Source organism: Chaetura pelagica, unplaced genomic scaffold (genome assembly GCF_000747805.2).
Source record: "Chaetura pelagica isolate M959 unplaced genomic scaffold, ChaPel_1.0 scaffold124, whole genome shotgun sequence".
NCBI classification, from domain to species: domain Eukaryota; kingdom Metazoa; phylum Chordata; class Aves; order Apodiformes; family Apodidae; genus Chaetura; species Chaetura pelagica.
Window position 1 is genome coordinate 801,219 of NW_009952891.1, and position 18,815 is coordinate 820,033.

At 44.9% G+C, this 18,815-nt stretch overlaps 1 protein-coding gene across 1 annotated transcript; it reads right to left on the bottom strand.

The window, feature by feature from the left end:
- Window positions 1–2,246: 2,246 nt before the first annotated feature.
- Window positions 2,247–13,056, bottom strand: MPG (N-methylpurine-DNA glycosylase). The gene is made up of 3 exons (XM_009995492.1): window positions 12,838–13,056; window positions 9,248–9,452; window positions 2,247–2,641 (listed from the first exon to the last, which is right to left on the bottom strand). The coding sequence occupies exons 1-3, from the start codon at window positions 13,054–13,056 to the stop codon at window positions 2,247–2,249; spliced, it is 819 nt and encodes a 272-aa protein (XP_009993794.1).
- Between the last annotated feature and the right edge of the window lie 5,759 nt (window positions 13,057–18,815).

The following is an 18,815-nucleotide window of genomic DNA, read 5'->3' on the forward strand; positions in this document are numbered from 1 at the left end:
TGCTGTGTCATGTCCATGGAATGGGAGTTCACAGCCCTACCCTGCCCCTGCTCCCTCCCCAGAGCTTGTGAGACTCGACCAAGGAGACTGTCACTGCAGTGGTACTGTCAGCACCTCCCCTTTGGGTGGACACTGGTGCATCACAAGTGCTTCCTCTGCTCCCCAGCAACAGGATTGCAGGGCCACTTGGCCACCAGCACCGTGTGAGAGCAGCCTGTCCCTACAGCAGGGCACATGGCCTCTGCTGAAGGGCAGTGGAGTTGGCTTGGCTTTTCAGGAAACATCCTCAGGCTCCGAGGAATTCTGTTTGATCCCTGTTATCTGGCAGCAGTGAGGACGCAGGTGGGAAGGCAAAATATGGCCAGTAAACAGTTCTATGAATGAGAGTGACTTGCTCACTGTGCTGTTAGTGCTTGTTCTTTCCTTTCCCCAGTATCCTTAACACTAGGTGTCCATCAGAGAGCATGGCTGTCACCAAGCAGTCTGTGTTTGTGTATTTCCAGGTTTTGACTGGGGGTGGGGAGCTTGGCTGTTGAGCAGGAGTGAAATTTGCTGGCCAAGCTGCAAGTGCTGTGGCTGCAGGGAACCAGGCTGGGGACCTGGCCTGGGTTAAAGCTGTCCAGCTGGGAACCAAGGTGCTTGTACGTGGTTGTTTCCTGATCTGGGTGAGGAGTGCTGCTCCAGCTGTGCCAGGGATGGAATGAGAGGTGACAGCTCTGTCTGGGGACAGCAGGAGCTTATGCCAACTCACCCCTGGCCTGTGTGAGGCCACTGTTCCCAAACCAGGGAAGTGAGGGGAGACCTTTACCTCCATGCTGGTGTCTTCCAGGGGTGTGTGTTAGAAGACTTGTCAGGCTCCTCCTTAAGATCTTCCCTTATACCACACACAAGCTGGAGTTTTTCCCAGAGTTGCAGGCTCTCACAGAGCAGTTTCACTTCCCACACAAATGGGGTGAAACTGTGAACTATATGCAACTTGTGTACCACCAGCAAGTTGTGACAGGGGAGCCTGGTGTCCACAGTACACCAGAGACCTCGTGACAGCTACTTGCACATGGTGCCTTCTGGCATCCCTGCAGCTGCAGGCAGGGATGTTACTGAAGAGCAAAAGCAATGCCTGACCTGAAAATCAGATCAATATTCAGGACCCCAGTCCCAACCAGCCACCAGCACCTGCATCTCGAGGTGAGCTATTGAGACTGGCATAACAAGGGCTGTTCAGAAGGGGCCAAACAAGATTTTTTCATGTGATGGAGACACGGGTTTTGAAAAACTTCTGCTGTTTTCTTGCATGTGAATCCTAAGGTGAGGGTGGCAAGTGTCCCTGTCACCTTTCAAGCTGCCAGTGTGGCTGCAGACCTTCAGGGTCTGCCCCAAATCCTAGAAGCTTTTCTCCTTGGTACCTCATGGCAGGCTGCAGCATTAGTGCTTTATCTCTGTGCTGGGGTTCACACACTGCTAAGTCTCACAGGCAGTTGGGAAAGCAAATAAAAAGCATTCTAATTCTCTGAGCTGCAGGTTACAGATTGGCATAGGTTGGAAAGGATCTGTGGGGGTCTTTTATCCAAACCTCTGCTCAAAGAAAATGTGACTGGTCTGGTCACTCAGGAACTTGTCCAGTGGAGGTTTGAATGTCTCCAAGGACAGAGATCCCACAGCTTCTCCAAGCCCTTGTTCCAGTGTTTGATCACCCTCATGGTGAAAATATTTTCCATATAGCTAATGAGAGTTTCCTGTTTTCTGGCTTGTGCCCATTGCTTCTCATCCTGTCTAACAAAAGTCTGGCTCTGTCTTCTCTCCACCCTCCCACTAGGTGGTTGTAGACAACAGTAAGTTCCCTCCTTTGCCTCCTCCAGGCTGATCAAACCCAGCTCTCATCCTTTCAGCCAGCCCTGCTGCCATCCAGTCTTTTTTGACTGTTCCCCTTCAGCTAGGCCATGGCCCTCCTGGGAGCAGCACAGCAGCTCAGAGCTGTGAACCTTCACTGCTCATCCACCTTAATTGAGCCTGGATCTTTTCACAAGGGAGAAAGTGGTCTTCAACATCCAAACCCCACCTCAGGTCTGGTTGGGAGACCCACACCAATCTGCCCCAGAAATAAAATTCCACCTTGCCCCATTCCTTGTGATAAAGTACATTTATTGTTAAAAACCTCTAAACCTCTGTCTAGCTGCTGCCATGACACAGCCTGAGGCTATCACAGAGCACAGCTCCAGTCCTGCTCAGTGGCACACTTGCAAGACTCCTCAGCTGCAAGGTGAGTGTCCCATTGCTGCCATCTCTCTCTCAGTTTTCTTGTCGACAACGCTGACAAATCTGTTTCCTCGTAAATAAAACCTGAGAGGTTTCTGTGCCCACTCTCCCCTGTTGCCGATACCGATCCTTGTTGTGGCCACCACCTCGTGCTCCCCCGGTAGGTCTTTTCCAGGCATCATCCAGATGGCTGCATCTTGAGTCAGGTCCCTCTGGTCGAAAGCCTTGTCAATCCCAAAGGCTTGGCAGAGCTTGGAGGGCCCGTTGCAGAGCTGCCAGTCCTTCAGGGGCTTCAGGGCTGCCTTCCTTGCTGTGCTGCGCAGCTCCCTCATGGCTTCCAAGCCCTGAAGAGGTTCCAAAGACCGAAGTAACACTGCAGCCCCTTCCCCTGGGCAGAACAAGAGCCTCGTGTTAGTGCAGGGCTGTTCATCAACAACCTCTGAGTTCAGCAGCAGCAGTTCAGCTCAGCCTGGTGGAGCAGGGAGTGGCCTGCAGCACCTAACTGCAGAGTCTGCTTTTGTCTTCAAGTGCCAGACTCTGGGTCAGCTGCTAACCTGTGCCCTCCCTTCCCTCTTCTGAATGTCCTCTGGCCCATAGCTCTGTGTCCTTCATTGATCAGTGCTGACTTGTTCTTCCCCAACCCCACTTCTTGATGTTATTAAGTCTAGCTGCTGCTCCAAGGCTTGCCAGAGGGCAAGAGGTTTTTCTTATGTCAGCACAATGTTCAGGAATAAATACACATATGGTTCAGTTTTGGCATTCCTATCCAAAGCTGCTCCCAAACCCAGTGGATTTATAATGAACTCTGATTACAAGAGCTCCAGCTAACAAAGGAGAGGAGGAGTGATCCTGGATGCTGCCAGCAGAAAGAGGCAGCTTGCAGGGTTAGGCTGGACAAAGAGAAAGCAGGGCAGGAGCTGCAGGCATAGTGAATGGCTTCTGTCTGTGCTCAGGGAGCCCTGGCCAACTGAAATATCCAAGTGGAGGTGTAAGAGCAGGTGGGATTGACATGGTTTTGGGTAACTGCAGAGCTACAATGGAGAATGATCTGAACCCTTGTGCCAGGGAAGCTCTTGCAAGACAGGAACCCAGGGCAGGAAAGGGTTGTACCATTTCTGGCTGTGGGACGCATGGCCCTCAGAGCATCACTCCAGCAGAGACCTCTCTGAGACAAAAAGTAAAGAAAACTGACATGTTCTCTTAGATGTGATCTGCCACTCTGCTAGGAGCCTTAAGGAACTCCAGCCCTCCCAAGCTGTTGCCATCAGCTGTCCTGCCTGCTTTTGGTGACAGTGAAGCAGAGATGTGGCTCTGAGCACAGACATTCCCCTATGATGAGGATCTCCAGACTAAGTGGGACATAAGCTTTTCCAGTGGACAGCAAGGAAGGTCTTCTCATGACCTTGAGTGGGCGAGGAGAGAGCCTGGCAAAGCAGCCTGTGTGCTGCCCCACACAGCCCCCCTTGTGCTGGGGCCACCCACGACATTCCTCCCCGCCAGCATCTGCGTGCTCCACGCTGCCTCTCTGCAAGAATCCCTCTCCCTTTCCAGCCTCAAACATCTGGAGCCATGTTCCCGCCTGGCAAAGGCTTTTTTTGTAGGCACTGACAGATCCCTGAGGACTTGTGATTTCCAAAAATAGTATCCCTCTCATATTTTGTTCAAATCCCACACTAAATTACTCTCCTGGGCTCCTAGCTGAGCTTGTCAACTGAGGACCGAATTTCTGCCTTTTGTGAGGTGTGTCTCTTGCCCTGAACCTGCTCAGAGCCCCCACTGCCCTCAGAACAGCTCCATTAAGTCAACAGGCTGACTTCCAGCAGCTGGCAGCAATCTGTTCCCAGGCACTCCCTTCTCAAAGGAAGGAGAGTGATGCTAATCTGGCAGCCAAAAGCTGCTTCCCTGTACTGCAGTGATTTAGAGCTCAAAGGTTACTTTAGATTTTTAAGAACATGCTTCATCTCCTAATTCTGCTTTTCATCCAAGCACAAAGAAACATCACTTGCAGTGGGATGCTGCCTCCCTTGCCAGGAACAACTGTGGGATTCTGAGCAATCACTAATTACACTCCTTGCCTTCAGCCATCACAAATGCAAGTGGAAACTGTGGTTAGACTTCACTTGAACTGAGTTCTTGAGGGTTCATGTGAAGAGAGACAAGCACTTGGAGCACCTGCACAGCCATGGCAGGGGGTACCTGGCATTTCTGTCTCTGGCTGCTCTTCCTCCCTTTCCTCCTGAGGTTTTCACACAAGTCAACAGGCTGACTTCCAGCAGCTGGCAGCAATCTGTTCCCAGGCACTCCCTTCTCAAAGGAAGGAGAGTGATGCTAATCTGGCAGCCAAAAGCTGCTTCCCTGTACTGCAGTGATTTAGAGCTCAAAGGTTACTTTAGATTTTTAAGAACATGCTTCATCTCCTAATTCTGCTTTTCATCCAAGCACAAAGAAACATCACTTGCAGTGGGATGCTGCCTCCCTTGCCAGGAACAACTGTGGGATTCTGAGCAATCACTAATTACACTCCTTGCCTTCAGCCATCACAAATGCAAGTGGAAACTGTGGTTAGACTTCACTTGAACTGAGTTCTTGAGGGTTCATGTGAAGAGAGACAAGCACTTGGAGCACCTGCACAGCCATGGCAGGGGGTACCTGGCATTTCTGTCTCTGGCTGCTCTTCCTCCCTTTCCACCAGAGGTTTTCACGCTCTTTCTAGCTGTGTGCAAGACAGACCCTGCACTCTGCTCTGAAACAGGAGTCCCTGAATGACTGCAACAACAGAAGAGCTTTGGGAAGAGGTGGAGAGCAGACAGGGTTAGAGTGTAGGGATGCCACAATAAGCTACTACCTTCTCTGCCCTCATCTGTCCCCATGCCCCTGGGCTGATGTTCGGGTCCTCCTGAGCATGCTTGCACATGAGAAGTTTTATTTTAACTACCACAGAGTAGCTAAAACCTTCCAGCTCCCCTTCTGCCTGCCAGTGCTGCAGCCTGCCCTGCTCCCCCCTGCAGCAGTTTGCTCTTAGGCATTACCTGGCTTCAGCATCTGCCTGGCAGGGATACAGCCACGGGCACCTCAGCTGCAGCAGGGCCAGTCCAGAGGTGCTGAGTATCTCCCTTCCACAGCTATCAGAGTCACTCCATATCCTGAGCAGCATTCAGAGCTCCACACTGGGATCTAATAATGATGCTCAGGCCAATTCTCTCCCTGAACAGCAAGAAATCATAAAACGATGGGGAAGTCCAGCACCCCCGTGGTGCAGCTTGCTGCTCCTTCCCTGGAGCTGCTCCAGCACTCATTCCTGGAAACAGCTCTTGGCTGCTGGAGAGAAGAACATTTTCTGTCTCCACCCATCTGACTCACTGCTCCCGAAACGCTTCCTTCAAAGTCCTAGTCTAGGATCCAAAATTAAGAGGGAAGTCCATGCTGTGTGACCCTGGGCCTGGATAGAGCATCACTGGGATCCTGATTTTACAAGCTGTTCTTTCAGCTCTGGCAGCAATACACACACCTGGGCAAATTCCAGGGAAACAAATCACAGCAAAGTGAAAGAAAAACTTGGCTGGCATTTCCCCTCTTCCTGAAGTGAGGGAAGCCCAATGTCTTAATCCTAGGGAAGGCTCTTTATAGTGAGATGATTTGGCTGCTGCCAGGATGTGCTGTAGGATTCGTGCACTCATATTGCCCCAGTGGAGTAGCTAAACTGGCAAAAACCAGTGACAGCTGAAGTGCTTCTAATGTCTGTTGGCAGCATCAGGCCGGGCTGAGGGACACCCTGCTGAGGACACCGCAGTGGGAGTGGCTTTCAAGGTAAAGTCTATGCTTTTATAGCCTCTCTACCATACACCTTGCCCAGCACAGCTCTGCTAGTGACACACCTTTTCCTATCCCTGAGTGATACCATTAAGCCTTGAAGTCTAGCATAAGGCAAATACAGGAAATGAAAGAGAAGGTTTATTCCAACTGCAATAAAAACAGAAGATGCTACAAGGTTACTTACCAAAGCAAGAGAGTTCTAAAAAGCTAGAGTCTCAAGAGCCAAATACCCCATTCCTTACAAGCTAAGCAGAGGGAAGCAAGTATGAGCAGGATATAAAGCTTTGTACACCTCATATAGGCCTCAGATCTTCAGCTGATTAAGGACCAAGAAGGCCCCAGCATGATTCTAATAAGTGTTAAACAAAGTCTGCTGCAACAGTTCAGTTCGTGCTGCTTGTCTGGTCCCAACAGCATGTGTCTGGGACAGCCCTGGGCAGTGTCTGTGCCAGGAAGGTAGCAGAACACAAGGACAGAACAGCATTCTGCTCTCTCTCCAGCAAAAGGACAGCTGCTTTCCTTCAGCCTGTGAGTGGCTCCAAATCAGCCCTATGGTCACTCAGTTCAAGAGACTGAGAAGGAGCAAGAGAGCAGTCACTTCCAGTACTTCTGAGAATATCCTGGTTCTCTGAACCACTTGCCTTTCCCCTATGAGGATCCTGTAATTTAAGCAGCACAAGGACCGGCCTACACTACAAAACTACATAGTTCAATCTAAGCCCTCTAAGAATTCATTTGTGGTTATTAGTTTGTGCTAACTTTAATAAACTGCCTAAAACCACACTGGATCTCAGTTAAATCTGTGTGCTTGTTCCAACAGCCATACAGCAGTCTCAGATGTAAACCCCAACTACCCATATAAAGCAAGTTGCTCTGCTGTCCTGAAAACCTGTGTGCATGTCTGGACTTGTTCTGCTCCTCCTCTCCATCTGCAGAAGGATGTAACAAAACTGGAAGAGATTCAGGGACAAGCAACCAGGATGATCAAAGTTATGGACTAGCTTTGGAGCAAGAGACTAAGGAAGGAATAATGAAGTAGAATTAGAAACTCTCAGCTTGAAAGACAGCTGAGGAAGGGATATGAAAGATCCTAGGAAATCACAGGAGGCAGATGATGATATATGAGAAGAGATGCAGTCACTCCATGTTCTCCGTTGTTTTAACTCCTGTGCTCTGCAGCTTTGCACTGCCAAAATCCAAGCAGAGTGATGCAGCTCTGGAACATCACTGGAGATGTGTAGTAATCTGTGTTTAGTCTTGTCAAGCAACACCTTCAGAAAGAATATGTTCATATCCCTTTTATCATCTCCTGGCCAGTCCCTTTCTCAGCATTCACATGGACACCCTGAATACTTAGATATTTTGCATCAAATTCCCTGCACAAAGGTGATGAAACCAATTACATCAGAAGTTTATGCTATAAGCAGAACATGATCTGATACTAAGGCACAACAGACATGTCTTTTGCCAGGGTTTGCTTGTGTTTTCTGCACAGCCACAGCCAGATTCCAAACAGTTTCCAAGATTGGTCCCACATCCAGAAAATTAAATGCTTTTGTCTTCCACTCAGGTGCCTAAGTGCCACCACCTTAGTCCTTCCCTCAGACTAAAAGACAGGACAGGCTCCTTCTTCTATGTTAAGACTGGAAAAGCATCTTGGGTATGATTCCTCCTCAAATTCTTTCTTTCAGCACATCTGCCTATGGACAAGTACACTGAAGGAGTAAATCTTCCCTAAGTAGGCTCATCTGTGACACAGAAGGTGCACAGCCATGCTGTTTACTTCAGTGGGTTCCTGACAAAGCTGGCAGTGACAGCTGGGCTTGCTGTCAGCATAGCTGCATGCACGACAGGCTACTGCAGAGTACGTTTGGAACAAAAAATCCAACTCAGTCCATCACAACAGTCAGCTCTTTAACTCAGAACTAAACACAGGTATATAAGGCAATATTTCCCAAACTGTAAGTTTCAAATAAATCTTCCTAGAATTCAAAGGCCAAGCATATTTTTTTTAAATAAAAATTATTACTTGTGATATTTGAAACACCAAGAATCCCATCCTGAATAAAGAACCATTCTGCTGTCATTATCTAAACAGACTTGGCAGAGACAAGGTAATGAAATCCAGACATGTTCAGCCACCAGGCTCCAGATCTCCATTTAGAAGGACAGGCTCTGCCCCCACACTATAACCCAGCACTGCTTTCCTGTCCAAAGGCCAAAATCTGAGGAGTCATAGTCACTGTTACAACATTTGCTTTCTACTTAGGAATATTCAAGTGGTTGCTGTTTTTTGAAGCTGTATCTTTAAAATGGCCAAAAAGAAGAACTAAGCTAAGATCTACCTGCTGCCATTTCAAGGTATCTGAGTAACCCACAGCTTTATTGCCAGGCAATCAGTGTCATTCTTGCAGAAAAGGAAAACCCCAAGTTTTAAAAATAACTTTTGCATGCTGAGAGAAACTGTGGAAGGAGAGTTTCAGTAAATTCCAGAATTGCTTGATTTGGGGATGATTATATTATCCTGAGAATAATATAAGACTGAAGATTCTGTAACAGTCTGGGTATTTTGATTGGGGATTTTTTGTTTTAAGATACAGCAAAGCACCTAAAATGCTCCTGCAGTGACTCCTTTCTTATCCTTAGGGCATCTCAGACCTTTTTGTTTTACCCAGCATTTACAGCTTCTGAAGATAAAGGCAGGAGACAGAAGAGTTTCTTGTCATGAAAACAGACCCCACGACTGACGCTGCCATTAGACTGCAAATTTACTTCTGCATCACCATTTTCAAGGAACAAAGTTCACTGAATCACATGAACAGCAGCCCAGGTCATCAAAATGGAAAGCTCCATCCTATCAAGATTCTCCTCCAGTCCATAAGTCTTTATTTCTGTGCCTGAACAGCTCACATAGCTCTCAGCGGGGACCAAAACCCCACTGTGCAGCCAGAGATGGGCCTTCTTTGTAATGTTGAAAGCTCCTATGCTGACTGTCCACAGTTACATACTGATCCCAATGGCCAAACCCAGGCCCCAAAGAAAGACTGACAGCAAGTCCTTGACTTGCCAGAGCTCATAAGTGACTGCAACACAGCAAGTGTAGCTTGAAATACCAGCCCCACGTAGGGGCATATGGGGCATTAAAAGTCTAGGCATTAAAACTCTTCCAGCCTTAGCTTACCTTGGCTGGAAACATTGATGCAGAAATAAATCCCATAGATCTGGTACACGTAGAGGGTTCCTGGTTTCATGAACATTGCTGCATTTCGCAGAGTTTGCTTCCCACCTTTTGAGTGGGAAGCTTCATCTTCCCCACCCAGATAAGCTTCTGTTTCAACAATCCTCCCCCAGAGCTCTCTGCCATCAGGAAGTTTGCGCACTAAAATCTGAAAAGAGAGGTCAGAGGGCATCAGTTAGCAACCCAGATGGGTACAAAATAACCAGAGCACAAGGGCAGTGGGAGCAAAGAGGTTGGAAAAAGGTCCTGGTGGTACTACTTACTGTCTTCTTTCCCAGCAGTCTGGGCTGTAAGCTAACGAGAAGTTTCTCAGCTTCTACTGTCTAGCACAAGAAGTTCCTACCTGTCCCTCATCCCACAAAACACCTGGAGTGTCCAGATGTGGCACTACCATAAGGAACCATTTTTTGATCCTAAATACAGTAAAACCACAGAGGTAGTTGCTTTTGGGGTTATTTTCTGCACTTTCCACCCCAGCCTGTCAGGTTTAAGGCAAAAAGCACCACCACTATCAACCTGGAAGAATCACAGTTGCGTATGTTTTAGATCAGAGGGAATATGACAGTGGCACAAATAAATAATGGCTGTGATGAGGCAGTGTGATCTCTCCATACAGATGTTTCAAACAGGTTCTAGTCCCTAACCACAGAGATACAACCAGGGTGAGTACCAATGCTATTGCTGTGTTTTCTGCACTACAGAGCTGGGAACTGGCTTCAGGCAGACAACACAGAGCTTTGTTATTACAGTGTGTTCCCTGCTGCTGGTGCCTCCTTAAATAAAACAAAGCACATGTGGGAAAAAAACCCCAACAACCTAAACAACAAACACAACAGTGAAAGATTCTCTTAAATTAAAACAATCACTAAATTTAATACAAAGTTTTTTGTGGTTTGAACAGATTCCTAAATTTCATTCACATAATGTGTGTTTAAGAAATAATGCAGTATAGTCTCATTTAGGCAACAGTGACTATCAGTTCAATTATGCTGTATTGCATGCTTCCATATTTGATAACCAGCCCTTCAAATATGACCTTGAAGAAACAAAGCTTAATTCCTAGCAGATGCCTGTGCTGGATTGCTAATGCCATTATTGACCTGATCCATAATGGATGCTCTCAAAATCAGTTTCCAGTGGTGCAACTCCAATATATCAGGGGTTCCCTACAACACTTCTCAAAACATTGAAAACAATCAGTTTACTGTTTTTATGAAAAATGCAGTGACTTCAGGAAAGCACTAGCGTTTAGCAACTGCCTGGAAACACCCCAAAACCCCGTGTGGCCACATTTCTCTTTCAATAGGATCAAATGCATTGGTCAGATTATGACTTTAAAAGCATCCAGGCACTTCCCTGACTTCTCAGACACATCAAATACAGTCAAACAGCTGAAAAATGTTAATTATTCACACTGCCTCACAGTCAACTAATTGATAGAGGTCTTTATTGCTCATTGAGGATGTATCTTGGTGCTAGGAAAGTTCATTTTAAGAGGCTATTTATTGCTTGTATGTTTTGGGGTATTTTTTTTGGTTTCCAAGAATTCAAGAATCACGTGTGAATAAGCAATATTAATATACCAGGCACCTCCAAAATGTGATAGAATTAAAATAATTAATGTGACACTACATCACTGTTACAATTCTTAGAAAAGGAGAGACTAGGCTGCACCATGGGAGACTGGGGGTTATACTTTAAAGAAGATATAAAATTGACATAGAAATTGCCTGGCTTGTAATTCTAGGCCTAAATAGGAAATGTATAGAATTAAGACTAAATGCAGCTGATTGTGTAGGGATGTTGGAGTCATCAAGATAAAAGATGCATCAGTACTGGGAGACTTCAGGTATCCTCATATAGACCAAGTGACTATCACAGTAGGACAGGACACAGGCTGTGTTTTTTGAGACACCACCAAAATGCTTTGCAGAGTGAGTAATCAGTGATCTTGCAAGGAAAAACTAAACTCTCAGACTGATCCAGAGTGAAATAGAAAAAGTCTTTTCCAAAGGCTTATCCCTGAAAAACAACTTTGTATCATAACCATGAAGTATCAAGTTCAGTGTCCTTTCCACAAGTGTGAAGGTCCAAAAATAATCTATCAGAGTTCTGCACACAGCAAAAAGGGGAAACTACATAAAGTGAGGAAGCTTGTTAGGAAGAACTTAAAAGAGGCAGCCAAAGGTTGAAGCTGGAAAGGGAACCCTCCTGCAGGATGTCTAGAAAGATAGCAAACATACATGATGTGTCAGAGAGAGGTTAAGTCAGACCAAAAAAAAACCCAGCAGGGTTAAAAAGCAGAGCAAAGGCATCAATGACAAGCAAGACAATATCCTTAGAAAATAATAAAAAAAAAGCTAGACACAGCAAGACAGGCCAAAGCCAACAGTTTGTGGAACAAATTCCTGAAGTTATCTAAACCAATGAGAACCCAGGGAGTCTGTTCACCCTACAGACAATAAAGGTATAAAAAAGAGCCAGGAAAGATAAGACGACAGCAGTGAAACTAAAAACACATTTTGCAATTGCATTTACGAGGTCTCAGACTGGAACTTTTTATAGGGAAAACACTGGAGGGATTCCCTCCCATGGAAACAGCAAGAGAATTTTCTTGAAGGACTCACTGAGCAGAAGAGTGTTTAATCTCCCCCACTCTGATTTCCAAAGGCTTTCAAAAAGACCCTAACATTCCTCAAAGCTTCTGCGATAGGATAAGGGAGAAGGTCCTTTCATGAACAAGTAACAGCTTGAAAACTCAGAAACAAAAAGACAGGACTAGCTGTTTTCAGAGTGAAGAGAGTGTAGCTGTGGGACTGTTAAATGACTCCTGTGCTGTCTTGTGCATTTGTGTGAATAACCTGGGAAAGGTGATCATTGGAGAGTTCCCTGTGTGTACTGACAATAATGAGTTATTCAGAACCGCACACCCAAAAGCAGGTGGCAGCATGAGATACAACTTTCAAATCAGCCAGGGCAGTACAAAAGAAAGGACCCAGCAGTCTGCTAAACTTGCAGATGAGAACAAAATATTCAAGTAGATTGACAGTGGGTACTGGTCAAGAAAGGCCAAGGGCCTGCCATGCTAATATTAGCATCACAAGAGGAAAATGGAGGCAGAGAAGGAGATGCTGCTGACTGCAGAGCATTACTTTCCACTGGGCTAAGGAAGAGCCAAAAACAAATAAAGGAACACCTGGCAGGAAAATAAAAAGCCTGAACCAAACTTCAATCCACAAACAGCAAAGTACATTGCAGTAAACCAGAAAAAATGGAGAAAAAACTCCACTAAAAACTAATTCTGAAATGTGACAGTGAACTAAACCTGACAATTTACTCCTGTCACTTAATCCAAAATAGATTTGGCTACTAGTCCTTGAATTCCAGTGAACTTAACAACAGAAGGAATTAGAGCTGTATTCCTATAATAGCAAAGCTCTGGAGTCAAGTGGCAAAAAAGAATTCCATCCTTTTACACTGAGTTACTAGCTAGCACGTGCTCTAGTACAGTCATCTCAGGGTTGATGTCTTACCTGTCCCAGAAAGGACTTGGCCAGACTAATACATGGCTGGTTGAAAAAATCTGCTTCTAGCTGGGAAGAATTTCTTTTCTCTGCCACAAAGTATTTGCTGTTTTTTGGAGAATCCCCATCAGGTGTAGCATTCAGGTTTTCCAAGGCATCAAAAGGAGGGAAGCTGGTGTTACTTTGGAGAGCACTTAACTGAGCCAACAGCTTTCTTTTCCTGGGCATAGTTCTAGAATATTGATAGAAACATGATTAGGAATATAAAGCTTATTAAAAAGTAACTCATTTCCACAATCTTTTATTTTTACACAACAATGAATCTGAAAGCTCAACCTGACTGGACAGTCTCAGCAAACTACAAAAGCAGGTGACAGATGTGGCTGTGTCTGCATCAGGCTGGGCAAATATTGGGCTCCACTGATAAGCAAACAGAAAACTGCAGTTTGAGTATCCATCTTTTAAGAACTGCAGATGAAAAGCAACTCTGCTCCACTCAGCAGTAAAAATGTTTGCTAACTGTTAGGTTAGGAAATTCAGAAACTGAAAACAAAGATAAACCAGTACTACATACTTTTTACCTCAAATTAACATGACCTGCTAAGCAGACAAAAAAAAAGAGGAAACAACACCTCAAAAACTGTGCTGACTCTGAAAGTCCACAAGAGTTGTGTATTAATCATTTTAATCAGTAACGTCACTGATAAGAAACTAAAACTCCACAAGACACAGACATTTCAGTTGGGAGATGCCTGATTTACAGTTACAGGGAGAAACTTTTTTATTATGCTGTAGAAACACTTGTATTAGAACCTCCACAAAATAGTTAAACCTACCAGAAAGATGAAGAGCAGTCTGTGCCAGTCAACAATGTAACCTGAGATAGTTCTAGTTTTGTCACCAATTTACTAGGTGAGCTTCAAAAAGCTAATGTTTCTTTTTCTGTGCTGCAGTCCTTGTACCTGTCAAACAGGGACAAACTTGTTTATTCACTGTATAAGGCACTTTGAAACAGGCTGAGAGATTTTGGAGCTGGAGATCATGATACCAACACTGCATCATTAACTCAAACTCAAGGACAATTTGCAATTTTCTATTGCTTTAACAAAAGATGATCTCTCAGCTGGGGCATTGCTGGAGATGCTCTTTAGCCTTTTTTATACAACAGTTTATGAAACCAGTGAGGAATGTACTTTTCCTGGACTGGGTACACAAAAAGCTGAAAGCAAACTATTTAAATTCCCCCATAGGCACTCACTTTAGAAAGAGTCAGCCTCAAAAAAGGACTCTTTCAAGAGAATGCAAAGGCACTAAGTTTTGGAAGATGCCTCTTAAGTTCTGAACTGAACCACATGTAGGTATAAAGGAGAACAGCAAAGGTTCAACATGATACATAATAAAGAGATGGAGAAAGGACCTATTTGTAGCTAAGCCTGTAAGGGAAGTATATAGATAATTAAGTAGCTGTTGCCACTCATTTTTCACCAGATACCAGCTTTTTAAAAAGGCTACAAAACCCATCACCACCAAAAGCAATCCTTATCTTGCTCTGATGTTTCTCTCAAAGAAAGATCCACCAGCAACAGTTTCCTTGATCTACACTGAACCAAATTCAGCATTGCTGCTTGCAGGATCATCACTGCCAATTCCCCAGCAGTGTTACATTTCACTTCAGAAGAATCCAGACACAAACATATAAAAATAGGCAGCAAAAAAAAAAAGAAATAAATCACGTTGGCAGGGTTGGCAGGGAAGTGGGATTTTTTTTTTCCCCTACATATTTAATTCTTGATTGCAATAATTCAGCGACATCAGAGACTTGCCATAGAATGGGCAGCTCTGTGCCAGGTATTCTGTGCTGAACCAAGGCTTTCACCTGGTGGGAATTGTTAAAAATGTGGTCAGAAGTCACCAGTCTGCCTCAGACAAAATTGCCTGCTGGCCTTCCCTCATGAGAGTCCTGTCTAGGAGAAAGGGTGACAGTAGGAAAACGGGCTGCAGGAAGGAAGGGATGGAGGAGGAACACTTCTCTGTATCAGACTGGCCCTGGAAAAGACTCACTGAAGGGGATGCCTCAGTCTGAAGACAGACCTCCAGACTTCTCTGACAATATTAACTGGAACTTCCAGTTCATCAGCCATACATAAAGACATGCTGAACACATGGCCAGCCTGAGTGGAACATTAACTCGCTTGGTGCTCTTACGGAATGTGACATCAGAAACAGGATCTGAGTTGCCTGGCACCTACTGCCTTTTCAATTAAGTAATTCTTACAAGCTACAAGTGCTCTTATGTAGATGTTGGACTGGCAGCCTTAGGGCACTTGTAATTTCATTGCTGTGGGCTGCTCCTAGACAGATCTCAGCACTTCCACTGGAAACAGCAGGACACTGCCTTATAGTCATGAGAAATGGATCATGTAGGAAAATGTGGTTGCTTTAAAAGCAACAATGCAGAATGAGGGGACTGCAAAACCACCTTATAAATCCAGAAGAACCCCTATTTGCTTGTATAGTAAACAAATTCTACTTCTGTGCCTCCAATAAATCGGCTGGGGGTTTAATCACTTCTTACTAATCCTGTTGTAACCAAAGGAGCCACAAGTTTTTAAGAGCAAGCAGAAAAAAGGATGGAAGTCAGAGAAGGAAGATGGAGAGCTGGATAAGCCTGCACAATGGCCTGAAGTGTTCAGGGCTGCTGGGTCAGCAGGCAAGTGTTTAGGGACCCTGCCAACCAGAATCAGAAAGACACTGAAAACCTGTGTAAAATACAGCTCAGCTGCAGAAACCTCCTGTGGTCAAGGCACAACTGAGTCTACGCAGGCTACTTTAATCCCTGTAATAAGATTGCATTTGTAGGTATTTCCTTATGTATTTAATGAGCTCCACTGAAAGCAGGTAAAAAAAAAAAATCCCATCAGTATTTTGCATGTATTTTGGCTCACAGGTCCAGATCCCTGCAGCTGGAATGTTTTCCTCACACACATCCATCTCTCTGAAAGCATGAAAAAGCAGTGTAGGTGAGAACACACTGCCACCCTGGAGGGACAATCACTGGTACCAGTTCCCAGATGGGCAGTGACCTTATTGCAGTCTTGCTGAGCCTGTGTAAGGCTGAGACTGTGCTGAAGGAGAAAGGTTCACAGAATTAGCCATCATGGCTCCAAAAACTCACTTATTTTGTGTGTGAAATGAGGACTGCTACCCACCCACACCAATCAGTTTACATTTGCAGTTCATCACTTTCAGTCCTCTTCTTTACCACAATGTAAAGCCAGCTGGAAACCTGTTTTTTCTAGGTCATTTACAAACATCCCTGCAGCACTCCAGTGGTGACCTCCAGCCACCACCAGGGCTGCCCATTTACTCACATCCTCTTTCCTATCTTTGCACCAACTGCTTATTTACAACAGGGAACTCCCTTATTATGTCAGGAGCTGCTCAGGTGAGGATTCCTGTTTAAAAGCTTCCTGAAATCTGAGTACTGACTGCAAGCCAGACCTCTCAACATGCTTATTTAGTAGACCTTCAGAGAATTCCAACACTTTTTAAAGGCATAACTTCTCCACTGCAAAAGCCACAATGGCTCTTCCCCACTATATAATATTTATGCAGGTGTCCAGTAATTCTACCTTGGTATTTTTTCTGTAATTTAGTTGGTAGTGGTAAACTTCCTGGTCTGCAGACCACAGATTTCCCCCAGAACCCTCTTTTTAAAAGTATTGGCTGCTCTCCATTTGCTTTCAGGGAGAAGGGAGAGACCATAGTTAGCAGCACTGTGCCTGAGGGCTTCACCTGGTGGGGCAGCTTGTTCCTGCCCATTGTCTATTTGTTCCATAACCTCTTAGACACTTTATTTTCAACCAGATCCTTCAATGAGTTACCAGCAAGAAGGAATTCCACCCACCTTTCCTGTCCAGTCTAACCTATTACTAACTAGAAACAAGTTAATAATGTACAGCTTCTGGGACAAGTGTGAGAAGCAGGCAAAAAAACCACCTTATTGAATGAGAAGTGAATTTAGTTTACTATAACTACAAATATTAAGTTCATCTATCCAGAGACAGACTTTGATACTATATGCAATCTTACCAATACCTCAAGAGTATAGCAAAATGAATGTTTTTATTTACCTTATTGAACACTGGGGATGTAATTTCCTGCAAGACATCCTCACTCCTGAGACCTACTGGACATGGTGAGCTTTTTGGTATGAAAGCTTACTCATCCTTCTGTAAAGAATGTAGAAAATAAAAACAAGGGAGAGTGATGACAAGTCATGAAGAGCCCAAAAAGCCTTCACAAGAAAATTTTGCTCCGTTTTGATTGCCTCTTTTAAAACATTTTGCTTTGTTTTGTTTCCCCCCTCAACATTCTAGCTGCTATTTTTAACCAAGTACCAAACTTATATATTAAATGAAAGCAAACAAGTTAAATATAATACTGACAATGAATGTTAGCTAGCTCAGCATTCTGTGATTTGGGTTAACCCAAATTTAGTTAAGCAAGGCAGCATTAAGTGAGGCCACAAACACTGATTAGGAAATGGATGTAAGAATTCAGAAATCATCTGCAGTTCAGGTTTTTCATTTGTATCTACATAATTTGTAGCAAAAGTGCATTGGATATATTGGGCTAATCATCCAAGTAATTTTTTTTCCACCTCTAGGAGGGCAGTGAGAACACTCCTGATTTGTAAAGCACACTGGAAAAACTATATAAGGGGATACAGAACTAGTTACACTGAAGTCTTAGGGACCCATCTTAAAAGAAGACCCTGGAAAATATATTCCTTCCTCAATCCCAAGAAACAATTTGGTTCAGGCATGGGGGTTTGAGTTAGTGACCAAAGGTGTTTTACCAAAGCCTGCACTGATGCACTGACAAAAAGTAAAACTTGTGACACAAATGCTGAAATATCTGAACAATATCCACAATAAGAGTTCCACTGCAGAGTTCCTGTTGAAGTACCCGTAACTTAAAGGCTAGGAAGGAAAGCATAAGCAGCAAAGACACAAAGATTCACCTACAGAAAGATCCTGAGGTTAATCCCTGCATGAGCACAGAAGCAGAGCTCTCACATATCCTCCTGAGCAGTCAGAGGAAAGGACCTGCTCCACATGCAGTTGTACAAAGGAGAAACACGTGAAGTCCTACGATCAATCTGTGACTGAAAGAGAGATTATTTCCTCCAGATTTCAGGCCAAGATACTCAAAGAAAGGCGACAATATTCACACTTTGCACAAAGGACCTGAGGTCTCCAACAAAACCAGGTGGAGGGAACCACAGCCACACTTGGTACTAGGCCTGAGACAGGCTCAGGAACAGCTCAAATGCTGCTCAAGGAGATGAAACTGGGACTGATTCAATGCTCATGCCAAGAGCCTTTAAAGTTCCTTTCTTCTGTTTTCAACCAGAGGAAAGGCCTTTCCTACATTTAGCAATTCGGGATCAATCTGGACAGTATATCCTCGTTACAGGCACCACCTGCGTGTACTTTGCATTGTGTTATGTGTGTTAAACAGTTACAGTAAGAAAACAGAACCGTGGGTCACAGAATCATAGAATCATGGAATGGTTTGGGTTGGAAGGGACCTTAAATATCATCTAGTTTCAACCCTCCTGCATGGGCAGGGCCACCTTTTACTAGATCAAAGCCTTAACAGGTGATAGTCAGCAAAAACAGGAGTGTAACAGGGCGTTGGACTAGATGATCTTTCGAGGTCCCTTCCAACCCCTAGGATTCTGTGATAAATACAGGCGAAAACAAATACCTGACGATTTTCAAACCACTACAACGAACCCGTCGGGCCCTCCATAAACAAAGGAGGCTCTGAGGAGGGGACAGATCCCCGCGCAGCTTCAGAGAATACGCTGGATGCCACACACCGGCTACCTCACCTCCTCACAGGCTCCAGGACACCCCTCGAGTGACACAAGGGGCCAGGAAGCAGCGGGACCGGAGGCGGCCCCGGCACCGCCCCCC